At 39.1% G+C, this 14,870-nt stretch overlaps 1 protein-coding gene across 4 annotated transcripts in view; it reads left to right on the plus strand.

Annotated features, from left to right (window-relative positions):
• LOC137634800 (armadillo repeat-containing protein 8-like) overlaps window positions 1-14,548 on the plus strand; it is a 58,134-nt gene extending 43,586 nt beyond the window's left edge. For all 4 annotated transcript variants that reach the window (XM_068367347.1, XM_068367348.1, XM_068367345.1 and 1 more), the window contains exons 10-13: window positions 1,629-1,790; window positions 2,928-3,074; window positions 3,372-3,538; window positions 13,187-14,548. In XM_068367347.1, coding sequence (XP_068223448.1) covers window positions 1,629-1,790; window positions 2,928-3,074; window positions 3,372-3,538; window positions 13,187-13,217 — 507 coding nt within the window. In that variant the 3' untranslated portion in view covers window positions 13,218-14,548. The remainder of the gene's footprint in view (window positions 1-1,628; window positions 1,791-2,927; window positions 3,075-3,371; window positions 3,539-13,186) is intronic.
• The last annotated feature ends 322 nt before the right edge of the window (window positions 14,549-14,870 follow it).

Genomic DNA, 14,870 nt, shown 5'->3' on the forward strand with positions numbered 1-14,870 from the left:
TACCGTAACTTATTCTAACTTACACTAAGTGAACTTTAACATAACTTAGCTTATTTTTTTTTTCTTTATAATTTATATATTTTTTTTTACATTTTCTTTTTTTCTTTTTGATGATTAATTTTAATCACTTTCACTCTCTACACTTAAAATTGATTGAATTTTTTTCTCTGTACTCTTTGCTGTTTTCTTTGAACCACTTCCTTCCTCTTCATCACGAGTTCGCTTCGTAGTTTTTTTAAAGAAGCTATCGATAGAAAGTTGCTTGGTACAGCTTTTCAGAATGTTTCGAAAATAAGTCAGGGAAACATCATCAAACTGCGCAACTACACGACAAACCTGCAATTTCTTTGGATGGTATTTGTCGATGAAGTCGACCACGTCTTGATATTTTCCTAACACCTCTTTTATTTGCGCGGAACTTATTGCAAGTTCACTCATACGGACGCCACGCTCATGCTTTTCAATAATTCCTTGCTTTACTTCTAAAGAAAGCATTCCCTTATTCCTTTTCTCACCACTACCACTACCACTTGCGAAACTAAACCTTTTAGGACCCATGATTTTCGTAAAATACCGTAAAAGGATGAACGTAAAAAATCACGATTAAAACACAATTAATAGCAGAACGCACAGGGCACAACCACAGAAAACCAACGAAAACAGAGGACTGACCCAAGCCACGCTAATTGAGGGTCCCTCCGAGGTTGAAGTGCTGCCTTCTATTGGCGGAAATAAAAAACACATCAGGCGCTATGAGCACCGACTACGCATACGAGTATTGTTTACTTCGGGTGTCGAAAAAAAAATTCGGGTGTAGAGTAGGAACGTGTTCGAATTGTACTTCGCGTGTTGAAAAATTCGGATACAACCGGTACGACGAAAATTACTTACTTCGTGTGTCGAAATAAAATTCGGGTGTAGAGTCAAAAATTTGCTCGAATTTTACTTCGGATGTTGGAAAATTCGGATGTAGATACGTTCGGATGTAGAGGTTCCACTGTACTGCACTTCATCATGATTGGACGATGTTGAAACCAATGCAAGGTTGGGAAAAACGGCATGAAAAGGAATATTACTGTACTTACCTGTAATGCCAATTTAGCATACATACTCTCAGATTCTGCACTGGTATTTATACCTTACTTCACTTAGTATTTTTACATTTCAATCTATATAATCATGTATTTCATACTGTTGGTAATTAATATTACAAGAATGGTGAAAATTTTTTACAAATGATTTACTTTATTTGAAGTTAAACAGAATTTAATTATTTTACTGTTTGAATATTCTTTTATGATATCCATATATAACTCATGCATTAATATTTATTGAAACTAGTTTAGGAGGCTCTCAGTACCACCAGTTTTATCTAATGGGAAGTGTGACACACAAAAGTATGTACCCACCAGTTTTAATCCTTTCGTCAGAGGCCATAATAATAATACTTAAAATAGTGATAGCATCATCACCCTCTCTTTATATTATCCCAGTATATAATGTGCTATGAAATTACAGGATTGGATAACATGGTACTTTCGTGAAGGTATGTGATTATGTGAATTTTTGTCCTAAGAATTGACATTATTTTTTTAAAACTCTAAGGCTTATTTCTTGTCTGTTTCTAGGCTTCCATTCTGCATCATCTGGGAACAGACCAGATTTTCCGTTTGTTGTCCGATAATGATGTGCACATTTTGATGAAAACTCTTGGACTTCTTCGTAATTTGCTCTCAACAAAGGCACACATTGACCATATTATGCAGTGTCATGGAAAAGAAATTATGCAGGTGAGAAACTTGTGTTTTGTTTCATACCCTCAGTCAATTTTTAAGTATTGCAGATGCTGTACTTGCTTGATTTTATTTTTTTGTATTTAAACCATTAAAGTTAAAGCTATAATATAAATTGCAATGTAGTTTAAAGAGACAGTTAAAGACTAATCCCACAAGAGAATAGTTACTTGTTACTGATCTGAAAGTCTTATTATTATGTAATCTGATCTCTATATATTGAATTTATTCTCATCTCTGTATTAACTTAGAATAAGGCTACTCCCTTCCTCAGGTTTGACTAATTTAAGTTTGTCTCACTACTTTGTGAAATAAGCAAAAACCTTTTAATGCTCACTTAATTTGGGTTTGGGTGTTATATGTATTATTTATACAATAGGTTAGTGGTGAAGCTGATAGCTCAGTATCAGTGCTGGACATTATTGTGATAATTAAACTTGAGATGTTATAGTTTGGATTGTACTTTTAAGACATAGGACAATATCCATAGAAATATGAAAAATATATTGGTTAGTTTCACATTTAGGACAATATCCATAGAAATATGAAAAATATATTGGTTAGTTTCACATTTAGGACAATATCCATAGAAATATGAAAAATATATTGGTTAGTTTCACATTTATTATTGTAAAATTTTGAAGTTTCTGATGTGGCTGCAACAGAAGCAATAAACGAAAAGACAAGACTTGTGATTTAATCAGGCTATTTCTATTTCCTGTACTTTTGTTTAAGTTTTATAGCAATGTAAAGGGAAAATTCTTGGAAGCATTGAATCAGTAGAACTTCAAAAGTTCAAAGTTGGAGCAAATGCTTTTTTGTTGACCAGGCAGACATGAGTCTTTTTTTAGTTTATTTATGACATTTGTTTTTTAAGTTATTAATAGTTTATATATGACATGTCTGTTTTGACTTTGTTACTTTTTTTCAGAATGATTTATTGTTAATTTGTTCTCTTCATTTATTCATTTCCTTATTTCCTTTCCTCACTGGGCTATTTTTCCCTGTTGGAGCCCCTGGGCTTATAGCATCTTGCTTTTCCAACTAGGGTTGTAGCTTGGATAGTAATAATAATAATGGCAGCCTCTTAATTTGCGACACTCTAATTAGTTTTGGTCTTACTTCCATTTTCAGGCTGTGATCCTTATTCTTGAAGGAGAACATCCAGCTGAAGTAAAAGAACAGGCGTTGTGCATCTTAGCTAATATTGCTGATGGAGACATGGCAAAGTCAGCTATCATGTCAAATGAAGATGTCTTAAAGAAACTTATGAATTACATGGTAAGGATTTTGATTCTCACTCATTTATATTCTTAAATATAATGATATCCAGATTATAGAGCTGTTACCTTATTTGTAACATGCTTTAGAATAATAGCTTGTCAAAATTTTCTCTTCATGAAATTCGCTAAGTATGTCAAAGTTACCAAAGTATAAAATGTACCAAGTTATAAAGCTTCATCACATCCATGAGTTGCTGTTTCAGAGAACACACCAGGTTTTTAGGCGACACCTTGTGCACAGATGCCTTTGCGATACATTCAAGATAGTCTTAACAATGTAATATTTACTTGGCAGGTTATACCAAATGTGAAACTACAGATTGCAGCAACATTCTGTATTAGTAATTTGATTTGGAATGTGGAAGATGGATCTGCAGAGAGACAAAACAAACTTAGGGAAATGGGCGTTTATAAGATTCTTCAGAACCTCATGGCAACCACGGATACAGGATTATTCGACAAGTATGTATAATTATATGCTGTATTAAATTTCTATATCCTTTAGAGGTCTTAGAGAAACGTTTCAGTAGGTCTAAGTTTACCATGATTTACAAATCTGAATACAGTATAGTTTATTGTTTATTAATAAGGCAGTGCCCTTAAAGCCTCCAGGTGCATGCCTTTCAATCTTTTAATTTCTTATATTTCCCTCAATGTATTTGTTCACAGTAATTCAGCTTTTTAAATATTTAACTTAGCCGGAGAATATATAATAGCTGACACTCCGGCGGCTCGACAGAAAAACACAAAAACTCGCGAGCGATCGCTATGAAGGTTGTGGGTGTGCCCACCAGCGCCAACTATCGGCCAGATACCGCATATACATGTAAACAGCTCCAATTCTTCTCTGTCGGTCTGATCGACAAGACGTACCATTACTCGCTGTTAACCTGGAGTTTTTCAACAGTCTTGGTGAAGTACTTCCTTTTGGTTTGAGCTTTCGCAGTGCAAGTGTTTTATCTTCAACTTAAATTATTGAACTCTTTTTTGGATAGATTTAATTGTTGATTACTTTGGATTGTTTTTTGGACTTTCTTTGACTTTTCAAAATGGCCGACCCTTCCCTTAATACGGAAGTGTGTTTTAGGCTTTTAGCAATTATCTTATCACGTTATAAATTGTTGTTGTTAATTATAGATTTTCCTCTATATATTTTATATCTCACCCGCCTTTATTAGGCCTCTTTGATTAGCTTTCCATTTATACTAAACATCAATATAAAAATTAATGTTTTGTTTATATGCGGCCTTACCTATTCCTCCCCTAGTCCGAGAGTAGGCGGTCCTAACTTGGAAACCGAAGTTAAACAACGTTGAGCCCATTCAACTTTTATTTTCGTTAAGTTTAAATCATTTGCTCTGTAAGAGTTATTAAATGAATTTTTTTTATTAGATATTTTATGAAAGATTTTCTTTGAATAGTCTTCGTGCTGTTTCAAAGATGAACTAACGTTTGGTTTATTTATGCTACGCAGTTTGCGCTCTATCGGTACGATAGAGAAAGAGAGAATCACGGTTTCACTTTGCAGAAAGAGTAAATCGATTTTGACGTTTTGTTCATTCTTCTTTCAAACTGAAATGTTTTAAATACTAATTTAAAGGAACTTGTTAATTTTCAATTTCTTAGTCCTTTCAGTTTTTTCCTTTGGTCAAATAACCTGTTTATTGACGAAAGGTGAGTGGGCTTTTCTCTTCGGTGTGAAATCAAGAGAGAGAGAGAGAGATGGAGAGGGAGAGAGGAAGAGAGAACGTTCCGATCTTTATTCTCGTCCCAAGCGAGTAACGTTGTTCTCGAGTCAGTTTTTTTACTCTCGTCCCTAGTCTCTGTACGGGGAGAAAGGTTAAAACGTTTTTAGTTTTTATTCTCGTCCCAAGGCACTGTACGGTGAGAGATTGAAAACGTAGTTTTGAATGAACTAGTGTTTAGTCTCCTCCCCAGTCACTGATCCTTTTATCTTTATATATTTCCGTTTTATTCGATATATATGTTTACTGTTTTTTGCTTGTATTAATGTGCTTACATTATACGACTTATTTCGCAATTATAACCTTTTGATGTAGGGGAGAATTGCGTGCTTCAGGTAGAAATCAGTTTTTATTCATGCCTAATGTGAAATTATTGAAAAATTCGATTTCAGTGAAGTAAGTGCAAAAACAGAAAATTGTAGTGATAAAGTGATAATTGCGCAAAGTGTTATCAGTGTTGCGACAGAGGGTTCGTCTGTTCGTGCCTGTCGTTCGCCTAGTCCGAGACCTCTTGCAAGCTCCCATGCCCCAGGGAGAAGTAATGTCGTAGGACTTATGGGTTCGAGAGACTTTAACCAACGAACAGACGTTCCCTCTATGGTTTCAGGCGTGTCTCGTCAAGACCGCCCCTACCATAAGACGAGCGAGACGGTTTTCTCCTCGTCATCCGAAGGCTTATCGCGTAAGGAACCGTGGAGCAAGGTTTCGAGACCCTTAAAGCGAAAGTCAGTCCCTTCAGGACAGGTCCAGCATCCTGGTTGTAGCCATTGGGACAGCTCTGACCCTGTGCAGTCATCGGAAGACTGCTCGATGCCTAAACAGAAGCGTAACACAGGCTCCGAGAGTCTTAGTGTAGGCAAGGTTTTGCAGTCACAGACGTTACCCTCGTCTCTTACCGCACCCATTCCCGTTGATCCTAAATGGGTTGTACTGCAAGACATGCAGAATAAGCTTGCCTCTCTTATGGAGGACTGTTCTGCTGAGCAGGTTCACGATGATCCTCGCCGCTTAGCTGATCGAGATCCTGGCCGTCAGCCGCCCAAACGAGCCTTTGCTCATCCTGTTGACGTTGACGTTACAAAGTCACGTCAGTCACGTTTTGTAGAGCCTCACTCGATGCAGTCCAGTGTTGACTTTCAGCCGCTTGTGGACGTTCAGCCGCTGCCGCATGCTCTTGTTGACGTTCAGGACGTTCGCCAACCAGCGAAGTTGACTTGTTTTGACGTTGAGCGTCAAGCACCGCAGTCAAGAGTTGTTTTGACTGCTCAGTCTAGGCAGTCAAGGCAGTCTCTAGTTGACGTCGAGCGTCCTCCCACACCTGTTGTTGTTGCTGGTCAGTCCTTTAAGCAGTTACATGACATAGCGTCCTGGACTGCTACTGATGCTCCTTTGCGTGTGGACTCTGCTTGTCAAGCATTGCCACCACGGCAGGTCTCTCCCTTGCTTGAGACTCGGCAATTGTCGGACGAGGTTCCTTCAGATGAGGAAGTTGCTGATCCCCCTCCTACTGATATTCCCTTGTGGACTCTGTCAGACGGAGAGGAGCCTAAAGCTGCTCAGCCCTCTATGGACTTTAAATAAATCATGCTGATTTTTAAGGATCTTTGTCCGGATCATTTTGTAACTGCTGCTCCTCGTTCGCCTAAACGTCAGAGGTTACACTAGGCCTAGCTACTTCGAAGACGTTGTTTTCTAAGCTAGTGCTCTCTCGCTCTTCTAAGAGAGCTTTACGTTTGCTAGGCGACTGGTTGATCACCAGGAGGAGTTTGGGGGAGACAGCCTTTGCTTTCCTTCCCTTTTAAACTGGCTTATAGAGCGAGCGTCTGGTATGACGCGGGAGAAGTTCTCGGCTTGGGAGTTCCTGCCTCTGCCCAGATAGACTTCTCAAACCTCATAGACTCTCCCTGGCTCCTGGCCATGAGACGCTCCAAGATTTTATGGTCGGCTTCAGAGCTAGACCATCTCCTGTTAGGAGTTTTTTCGAGCGTTTGAAGTTTTGCTGTACAATTATGTCATGCATAAACAAGGCTATCAGGGATGGCTCCAATAATCTGACAGCCACGTTCTCTGCAGGAACAAGACTATCAGGGATGGCTCCAATGATCTGACAGCCACGTTCACTGCAGGAGTACGTAAGAGGCAAGTGCGCTCAATGTGTTCATTGTCAAGACAAACTTCACGATGAAGTCTACCAAGCTGTCTTGACAGCATTAATGGAAGGCGACTGGATGGTCTCTCTCGACCTTCAGGATGCATACTTCCACATTCCTATACACCCGGATTCCCAACCGTTTCTGAGGTTTGTTTACAGGAATGAGGTGTACCAGTTTCGAGCCCTGTGCTTTGGCCTCAGTCCTGCTCCTCTCGTGTTTACGAGGCTCATGAGGAATGTGGCAAAATTCCTCCATCTATCGGGAATCCGAGCCTCCCTGTACTTGGACGACTGGCTTCTCAGAGCATCGTCCAGTCATCGCTGTCTGCAGGATCTACATTGGACGTTGGGTCTGGCCAAGGAGTTGGGACTTTTGGTCAAGCCCTGCTCAAAGTCCAACTAATGCTGAAAAGAGAACGTTGTTCAGTCAGGAGTTGGATGAGTCTCGTAGGGACTCTCTCATCCATGGAGCAGTTTGTCTCGCTAGAGAGACTACACCTTCGGCCTCTCCAGTTCCATCTAGCCTCTCACTGGAACAAGGACAAGACGTTAGAGACGGTATCAATCCCAGTCTCCGAACCAGTAAAGGCATGCCTGAAATGGTGGGACAGCAATATCAGTCTGAGAGAGGGACTATCCCTAGCAGTCAAGAACCCAAACCACGTGTTGTTCTCAGACGCGTCGGATTTGGGTTGGGGTGCGACCCTGGACGGTCGGGAATGCTCGGGTCTGTGGACCTCAAGTTAGAAGAGCATGCACATCAACGGCAAGGAGCTATTAGCAGTCCACTTGGCCTTGATGAAATTCGAAAGCTTTCTTCGAAACAAAGTGGTAGAGGTCAACTCAGACAACACCACAGCTTTGGCGTACATCTCCAAGCAAGGAGGCACACACTTCCTCACGCTGTACGAGATCGCAAGGGACCTTCTCATATGGTCAAGAAATCGAGGCATCTCCCTGTTGACAAGATTCATCCAGGGGGACTTGAACGTCTTGGCAGACTGTCTCAGTCGGAGAGGTCAGGTGATACCCACGGAATGGACCCTCCACAAGGACGTGTGCAAGAGTCTTTGGGCGACTTGGGGTCAACCCACCATAGACCTCTTTGCCACCTCGTTGACCAAAAGGTTACCACTCTTTTGCTCACCAGTCCCAGATCCAGAAGCAATCCACATAGATGCGTTTCTACTAGATTGGTCTCATCTGGACTTACATGCATTCCCACCATTCAAGATAAGTCAACAAGGTACTGCAGAAGTTCGCCTCTCACGAAGGGACAAGGTTGACGTTGGTTGCTCCCCTCTGGCCCGCGAGAGAGTGGTTCACCGAGGTACTTCAATGGCTGGTAGACATTCCAAGAAGTCTTCCTCTAAGGGTAGATCTCTTACGTCAGCCCCACGTAAAGAATGTTCATCAAAGCCTCCCCGCGCTTCGTCTGACTGCCTTCAGACTATCGAGAGAGACTCAAGAGCTCGAGGCTTTTCGAAGGAGGCAGCCAGTGCGATTGCGAGAGCTAGGAGAGCTTCTACCATCAGAGTATACCAGTCGAAGTGGGAAGTCTTTCGAGACTGGTGCAAGTCAGCATCTGTGTCCTCTTCCAGCACCTCTGTAGCCCAAATCGCAGATTTTCTTTTACATCTGAGAAATGTTCGCTCCCTCTCAGCACCCACTATTAAGGGCTACAGGAGCATGTTGGCTTCGGTCTTTAGACATAGTGGCTTAGATCTTTCCAACAATAAAGATCTCCAAGATCTCCTTAAGTCTTTCGAGATCTCTAAGGAACGTCGTATGGCAACTCCTGGATGGAACTTAGACGTGGTCCTAAGGTTCCTGATGTCGGACAGGTTTGAGCCATTACATTCAGCCTCCCTGAAGGATCTCACCCTCAAGACGCTTTTCCTAGTGTGCTTGGCTTTGGCTAAAAGGGTCAGTGAAATTCATGCCTTCAGTAAGAACATCGGCTTTTCCACAGAGAAAGGCACATGTTCACTTCAACTTGGTTTCCTAGCCAAAAATGAACTGCCTTCTCGTCCTTGGCCTAAGTCTTTTGATATACCTTGCCTGTCAGAGATCGTAGGCAACGAACTTGAAAGAGTACTGTGTCCAGTTAGAGCTCTTAAGTTCTACTTAGCTCGTACTAAGTCCTTACGAGGTGGATCTGAGGCCTTATGGTGCTCAGTTAAGAAACCATCATTACCTATGTCAAAGAATGCTTTGTCATATTTTATCAGATTTTTAATCCGAGAGGCTCATTCTCACTTGAATGAAAAAGACCGATGCTTGCTTAAAGTTAAGACTCACGAAGTAAGAGCTATAGCAACTTCCGTGGCCTTTAAGCAAAATAGATCTCTGCAAAGTATTATGGACGCGACCTTTTGGAGAAGCAAGTCGGTACAGTATTCGCGTCATTTTACTCAAAAGATGTCCAGACTCTTTACGAGGACTGCTACACACTGGGTCCATTCGTTGCAGCAAGTGCAGTAGTGGGTAAGGGTTCTACCACTACATTCCCTTAATTCCAATATCCTTTTAATCTGCTCTTGAAATGTTTTTTAATTGGGTTGTACGGAAGGCTAAGAATCCTTTCGCATCCTTTTTGATTTGGCGGGTGGTCAAATGTCGTTTCTTGAGAGCGCCCAGATTAGGGGTTTGATGAGGTCCTGTTGTATGGGTTGCAGCCCTTGATACTTCAGCTCTTGGGAGTCTTTCAGCATCCTTAGAGGATCGCTGGGCTTCGTGAGGAAGACAGACTAACAAGGCAGAGTAATCGTCTAAGTCAACTTCCTTACCAGGTACCTATATATATTTGGGTTTTGTTATGATATAACTGTCAAAAACTCTAAGCATATACGCTGTAAACTTAATTATTTCTGGTCTCTACCCACCACCATGGGTGTGAATCAGCTATTATATATTCACCGGCTAAGTTAAATATTTAAAAATGATATTTTAATTATAAAATAAATTTTTGAATATACTTACCCGGTGAATATATAAATTAAAGGCCCCCCCTTCCTCCCCGATAGAGACCCAGCTGGATGAGAAGAATTGGAGCTGTTTACATGTATATGCGGTATCTGGCCGATAGTTGGCGCTGGTGGGCACACCCGCAACCTTCATAGCGATCGCTCGCGAGTTTTTGTGTTTTTCTGTCGAGCCGCCGGAGTGTCAGCTACTGTATTATATATTCACCGGGTAAGTATATTCAAAAATTTATTTTATAATTAAAATATAATTTTTCTACTATGCCTCGCTTCAGTCACATGCCTTAAGAATAATCCTTCTAGTCGGCCAGCCCTCTCAAGAGTCAAGCTTGACTCAATGGGCTGGTAAATCTCCTCCTTTTAATAATCATCCTTCTGGTCAGTTTTACAAGTCTAGAAATGGCATTCAGTTATCTTGTTAAATGAGAATTAGATACAAGTTTTATTCACTTTCAGAAATTGCTATTTGCACGTGAGCTGTAATCCAAAATTTGCGCTTCAATAACACTTGAGGTGGTGCTTATTTATCATGAGCCTCCCTTGATGTTCATATTGCTTTCTTCTGGATCACTTCTGGAAGTTTGGAATGTGGACGTTGTTCCAAAAAATTACGAAAACTCCAGTTTTCTTTCCTTCCAATGCACTAATACATCTAGTAAAGCAATGAGACAAGCATCTAACAACAGCAACATGTCACATCACTTCTTCCTTTTCGAAGTTGACATAGAACAGTAACATGTGCCCCACTACTCCAGATGTCAGATTTCTCTTCTCTCTTTATAAATTATTTAATGGTTTTTAGATGTTTTCTCCCGAATTGCTAACGATTGCCATAGTGATGTGCATAGTAATTGCTCTTGGGTGATCATAGTACTGTACGCATTTTCTTTTCGTCTCGTGCAGAGGACAATTTTTCAATTTAGAGAATCTTGTGAGGAGTTTGTACCCTCGTTATTCCAATACTCAATGCTACTCTGGCATAATAAGTTCTTTGTTCTGCAAGAACATCTTGCAGAAGAACAGTTTCTTTTGCATTGGCAGCTAACCATCAAAGTGATGACCTTTGGAGCAGGAAGGGCATCTGTCATGGTTGGTTTCAGCTGGCCATTGGAATCTTTATAGTTGTCATTCTGCAGAGGATACAACTGAGGATCCTGCAGAACAATTCTGGCCTGCCCCCACAAACTGGCTTGGATATGGACACTCATAACATGTCTCAGAATTCCAAGAGTAGGAAGTAGCTTGTCACATTTTGCCATATGGTTGCAGAGGAGATGCAATTGCAATTTGTAAATTGCGTTGATGTAGATACCTTCGGGGAAGTAGGCTGCACAGACGGACCAAGCCAGAGTGGCCAACGCAGTTTTGGTCACTTCTGCCTCTGTTGAAAGCATCTGCAGAGAACTCAGTGCATCTCCATCCTTCTTCAGGTAGGCTTTCAGCCAGGTTGCTATGCCCATATAAGAGAATTGTCCATTGTTTTCCGCATGGAAAGCTAGCAAGTGCTTTGCTCTTTCGGTCCCTGCATTTTTTGCTGTCAATGTTGTAAGTTCTCTTTAGTCTCTTTCCTCCTTGATGTCCTACCTCAACTTAATGTTTCTCCAAATTTCAGTTCCAAGTAGGTCAGATTAAAATTGTCATTTGGGATTTCTGTCTTAAAAAGGTATAACTTAGTATACTTTTCATTTAAAGCAGCAGATTTTATCTTTAATATTTGATATTTGGAAATAAGTAAGTAGTTAAATGGATCAATATTTGTCTTCCTAAGAGGTAAATACTGTGAAGATTACAGTACAGTAGTTAGACAGTTTTTCTTCAAACTTCCAGTGCTCTCCAAGACTGCTGAAAGAATGATTTCTTTGACAAAAGATTGACTTGATCAATTATATCGGATCATGTTTTATCCCTAGCAGTACCAGCTGAACTCGGTTGAGTCCCTTGTTAGGCTGGGAGGAACGTAGAGAGTAGAGGTCCCCTTTTTTGTTTTTGTTTCATTTGTTGATGTCGGCTACCCCCCAAATTGGGGGAAGTGCCTTGGTATATGTATGTATGTATGATGTTTTATCCCTCATTGTGGGTGAATGTGATTTTTAGAGTATCCTCTTCATACTAATTTTTTACTATTGTACTGTACAGTTTGAACTGTAGGATATGATAACCGGAAATGACTTGGTTTGGTTGTGCAGTGATAGAAAAGTAATATCAATTTGAACATCTTTTGACTGGGCTGTTTATGGGAAAGAATAATCATCTACAAAATTTTAAGAAATAGGTAAACTAGATTACAATCTAAATATGCACATATAAATTATTCTTGATAAACAGTTGAAAGGAAGTATGTAGAGTATGGATAATAAAAGGAAAAATTAAGATGAAAATAAGAAATTGTTATATCAGTAATGATCAAAGGAAGTTATTTTCCATGGAAAAGTTCAAATTGTCGGTGCATTATTCTATATCACATTGGATTCTTTAATAGTAGTGAACATTTCTGTGCATAAATTCATGTAGGAAATTTATATAATTGCATAAAATTGAATATAGGAAATCCCTGAAAATTTATTAAATTTCTGCGAGTATGAAATATTAATGGTATTGAATAATGAAAGTAAATGGCATCAAATGATCTTTGCCAAGTCTATTTGGTTCATTGCTTATTGCTTAGGGCCTTTTACTATGAATCTGTTCTATATTTTCTTGGCCTCTGACCCCAAGATGTTCAATAGGGACAAATCCTTTAGTAAGTCCTCGATGTTTAGCATTGACTTGATTTGTGATCTGTTAAAATTTGAAGCCTTATTTTTCTTTCTGAAGATTTTTCTCTTTGTCTCAATTGTAACATCATCTTTGTCTGCCTCTTTTCTCACTTTTATGTGGGGTCGATGTTTCTGACCAGCTTTCTCCATCTACCTCTGTCCCACACTTCATCACTGGTTAATCCCTTTGATCGAAGGTCATCCTTGATACAGTCCATCCACCTTCGCTTTGATCTCCCTCTATTTCTCGTTCCCTGTACCTCCATTTCCATCACCCTCCTCCCAATATACTGTTCATCTCTTCTCATGATATGACCATACCACCTCAGTCTACTTTCTTGGATCTTATCTGATAGTTTTCTAACTCCTGTAGTACCCCTAATTACTTCGTTCCGTAACCTATCTCTTCTTGTCACCCCACACATCCGTCTCAATTGTAACATTGGTCAATAAATATTTCATTCTCTTTTCAGAGTGAAGACCGCATTACAGCAGTTTCATTAGTAGCTAGTGGCAAATGGCGACTGTTCATTCAACTAACTATCTCATACTATTGCTCTTAGGTTGTTTGGTTAAACAAGCATTGCTGATTTGTAAGCATAGTCAAGAAGGTAATACAATAAAAAAAGTTGTCACTTGACTAATTTGTACACATGTACATAGCTATTATTACTGTTAAGGAATTAGATGCATTAGTGAAAAGGATAACTAATTTTGTTTTGTAAAAGAAAATTGGAAATCAAGTTTGTGTATATGTGGAGCTGTTTTATTTTCAAAATAGCATATTTTTATTCCAAGATTATTAATGCTCAAAGTTGTAATATATTTACCAATATTGTTATGTTAATTTTTTTTCTCTATTTGGTTCCAAGTGATATTGTTGGTAAAGACACTAGTATGATTTAGTCTCTGTGTGTCTGCAATAATGTAAAGCCCTTTTGTTTTATTCCTTTTTTTTGCTATCTGAGGGTCAATAAAATGAGTGCTGAATAGCTATATAGCTAGTTGAGGTGTTTAGGAAACTGCTGCTTTCAATAAGAATTTATTTTTATTATATATTTTCGAGTTGCAGGTCTTGATGTGATAGTTACACAACAATAAGTAGTAACATGTAAAAGATATCCTGTATTGTACAATTTTCATTGTGGGTGCTTTGTCCTTGTTTCTTCTACATGCATGATTTGATCTTGCAATATTACTTATTTATTTTTTAAACAGAGTTGGTCTCACCGTAATTGTCTTTGTCAAAAGTAATGATATTGTGTTTAATTTATACAGCTGTGTTGTATTATATTTTTTTTATATAATGTGTATTTTCTGATATTTCCTAGCAGAAGTTGGGACAGAGTGATAGACCATACTTTCTTTGGTTTTCAAGGGAGAGATAATTGTTATCAAGTCATGTAATTGTCTCGGCCACCCTTTCAGCCCCATGAGGACTGAAGAATCGGTCTTCATAATTGTCGTAATAGGAAGTGTTTTCTCAAATTTTATGTTCTTGAGACTATTGGACCGAAGACCAACAGAATACGAGGTCTCTTCGTGTGCATTTTGGGAGAGTTTCACCTTTAACATGCTGGGGAATTTGACCAGCTGTCCCTTTTATTTTCTTCCCAGAATTTTGCTGTATCCATTCTTTTTAAGAGGATTACAGAGTTCTTTAAGTGCATGATTTATATTTCTTTTTAAGTATGGGTTGGTGTTGACACATAAGAGATGCTTGAATGTCATTCAATTTTAAAAAGATGATTATACCAAAGTAAAGAAAAAACGCAAAGAAATTTCTTTTGATGAATGGAGAAATATTGAATTAAAAGCTCAAGATAGAGACGACTGGCGAAATCTAACCGAGGCTCTTTGCGTCAATAGGCGAAGGAGATGATGATAATGATGAAAGAAAAAAAAAACAGGTACATACCTATACAGTACTGTATTCTCACAGATCCTTGGGTCTTATGTGCAGAGATGTTAGAAGGCATTAAAGATGAAAATAGATAACAAGGTTCTGAGAAATTTAGTTTACCAGGAAGTGTATCTTTCTTAACTTTTTTTTTTTTCTGTATTAGGAATACAGGGTACTATAAAATAAGCCCAAAAACAATATTAAGACTAAGCTACTAACAGTTTGCTATGGGCCAATATTCTTTCAAGTCCTGT

The sequence above is a fragment of the Palaemon carinicauda genome, chromosome 45 (genome assembly GCF_036898095.1).
Source record: "Palaemon carinicauda isolate YSFRI2023 chromosome 45, ASM3689809v2, whole genome shotgun sequence".
Taxonomy (NCBI): domain Eukaryota; kingdom Metazoa; phylum Arthropoda; class Malacostraca; order Decapoda; family Palaemonidae; genus Palaemon; species Palaemon carinicauda.